The sequence below is a fragment of the Phytophthora parasitica genome (assembly GCF_000247585.1).
Source record: "Phytophthora parasitica INRA-310 unplaced genomic scaffold supercont2.12, whole genome shotgun sequence".
In the NCBI taxonomy this organism is placed as follows: domain Eukaryota; phylum Oomycota; class Peronosporomycetes; order Peronosporales; family Peronosporaceae; genus Phytophthora; species Phytophthora nicotianae.
Genome location: NW_008648998.1, coordinates 243,788 through 246,331, shown reverse-complemented (window position 1 = coordinate 246,331; position 2,544 = coordinate 243,788). Strand labels below are relative to the sequence as shown.

At 55.7% G+C, this 2,544-nt stretch overlaps 1 protein-coding gene across 1 annotated transcript; it reads right to left on the bottom strand.

Annotated features, from left to right (window-relative positions):
* Nucleotides 1–58: 58 nt before the first annotated feature.
* Nucleotides 59–2,423, bottom strand: PPTG_07473 (hypothetical protein; the record flags this gene model as incomplete). The annotated part of the gene is made up of 4 exons (XM_008901752.1): nt 59–101; nt 166–698; nt 772–994; nt 1,336–2,423. The coding sequence occupies 4 exons, from the start codon at nt 2,421–2,423 to the stop codon at nt 59–61; spliced, it is 1,887 nt and encodes a 628-aa protein (XP_008900000.1).
* Nucleotides 2,424–2,544: the final 121 nt, after the last annotated feature.

The window sequence follows — 2,544 nt, the reverse complement described above, 5'->3', positions numbered from 1 at the left end:
TTTTTTGGCTGTGCGTTCGGGATAGCATCTTCAGCGTCTCCGACGGCCACTGTTTGGGCTAAGGCAGGGGCAGGTGCGCGACACACTGCTGCACGATGACCCTGCTTTCTACATCGAAAGCATATCAGTGGGCGTTGCCCTCGACCACCGCGGTTGTTCCAATACGGATAACCACCACCGCGTGATGACGCCTCGATTGCATCAATCTCCGTAGGCTCGGGATCCGACACCCGAGCCTCCTCCGACAGCACCTTGCCGTACGATGATGACACAGTAAAATCCTCACGCAGTGCGATGGCGAAGGCTTCCTCGAGGGTCTTCGGCTCTGTTCGCGTTAGGCGGTATCTAGTCATGCCCTCGCGCATGCCGAAGACAAACACGTGAATCTGTGATGCATCATCGATCGGATTGGTGGTGATGCACGACACTAGGTGACGACATTTCTGGACATAGTCACGCATCGGCATTTTCCCCTGTTTCAGGGAAAAGAACGCCGCGCGCGTTCTCGACTCGTCCTGGGGCGGCTCGAACGCCCGTCGAAGGTCGTCTTGAAGAGCCTTTAACGTTAGAAACGTCGCTGTGGAAGTAACCAGCTTACCGAGGGCCCACTCCTTTGCCTTCCCACTCAACCGCGAGAGTAGGAAGTTCACTTTTGCGGACTCCGACTCGAGTAATCTCGAGTCGATCACGATGTCGATCTCGCGAAACCAGCGGTTTAGCGGAAGGCGATCGTTCCCAACGCCTGAGTACGTGGAGGTTTCAATCTTGAACATCATTCTTCATGAAGCGCGAGGGAGTTGACACTCGCCGCCGTGCGCTGGCGAGCTCGCGCTCCATGAACTCTTGTGCAGCTTGACGCTGCTGCTCCGGGGTCGCTGAACTCAGCAGCGACACGACGACGAACTCGCCGGAGGTTTCGGCGAGTCGATGGAGAGCTTCCCACTCGATACGCGTGAGGTGGGGAAAGTTCTCATGCTCCAGTGTTCCCCCATGCCTTCAGACGACAGAACGTCTTGATCTTGGTCGTTGGAAGGACTACAAAGTGCTACCAGGTATAACGGGCTAAGAGCATCCGTTATCTTTGCTTACACGGTGGCTAGGAAGCGTCGAGGAGACTCAGTCCAACTGAGTCTAAGTCGTTGGAAAAGGGGAAAATCAACTCTGCTTTATTATGGAGCCAGGGCAGTAGCCCTGCTCCCTTTTGTGAACCGCTCAACTGAGGTCGATGCCTGATCGGCCGGTTATCTGCCAATCAGGACATGACAAGCAGCCCGCGCTGCTACTGCTACATATGTAATATCTAATAGCTGATCATCTATATATGCAATGGGGCACATTACAGAGCAAGCTCGTGCCTCACTAGCATCTAGCTTCTCCAAGTCGCCTGGCAGATACGGCTTGAGGTTTACGATCCACTTCTCTTCGTTCTGCGCTCGTAGTATTCGATCCATCCTGACGCGTTGTACCACATCTAGCTGTAGCACCCCTGCCGAGTTCTTCAAACGTGCTCGCGATCGGGTCGTCGCGGCCATCCAGGGGACAGACCCGTCGTCCTTCGGGAGTAGGAGCTCCTGGAGCTGGTTCAGGACAACCAAATCGTCGCAGTCCGCCTTCGAGGTAACCGCTGTGCCTTCTTGCTGGTGTAATGCAGTGTCTAACCTGTCCGCGCTTTGGTTCCAGTCTCGCTTAACGTGTAGGAACTCGTGGGCCGGCAACGTTCTCAGCCGATCTAATGCCCGTCGACGAAGAGTCGTCAGGCCTGATGCCTTGCACTCGATCTCGCTTCGCATCTGCCGTATCACCAAGTTGGAGCCCCCGCAGATGATCAGGCGTACCCAGTCCAAGCTGGAGAGTAGATCGAAGCCTAACAACAGGCCCTGATACTCCACCTCATTCACCATTAGGTCAGGCAAGTACTTCGGTTCTGCTGCGATTACGATCCACTCAGGTAACTTCCAGACTATAGTGCTACACGCTCCACCGCCTCGTTTGACTCGTGCCGATCCATCGAAACTCACGACTAACAGTTCTTTGCCTTGTTCAACCGTTGGTAGCACCGCCGGAATCAGCTGACGTGGCTGCTTCCACGGCGCGATAGACGACAAGGTCGAGTCGACACTTTCCCGGGGCGTGATGCTCGCCGCAATCGTACCCAGGATCTCATCTTCGCCGCGCGTACACTTGACAATCTCGAGCGTCCAGTGGGATAGCAGCGCCGCCCAGTTGCCCAGTCGGCCTTGGAGTCCTGTAGATCGCATCAGCCAAGCTAGAGTGGAGTGCCGCGTTAAAACCTTAATCGGCCTCGTGACCAGCGTGGAGTAGCACACGTCCAGGATCCGGAGAAGAGCCAGAATTTCTTTCTCGACCATGCCGTAGTTGAGTTCGTTGGGCTTCAGCGTACGACTGGTGAATGTTACCGGCATATACGTGCCATCGTGCTCTTGCACCGAGGCTGCGGAGATCGCCCAATCGCTAGCATAGACCACGACAACAGGTATCCGATCTGGATCGAAATGCCGCAGCACGGGCGCCGCTGCGATCTTG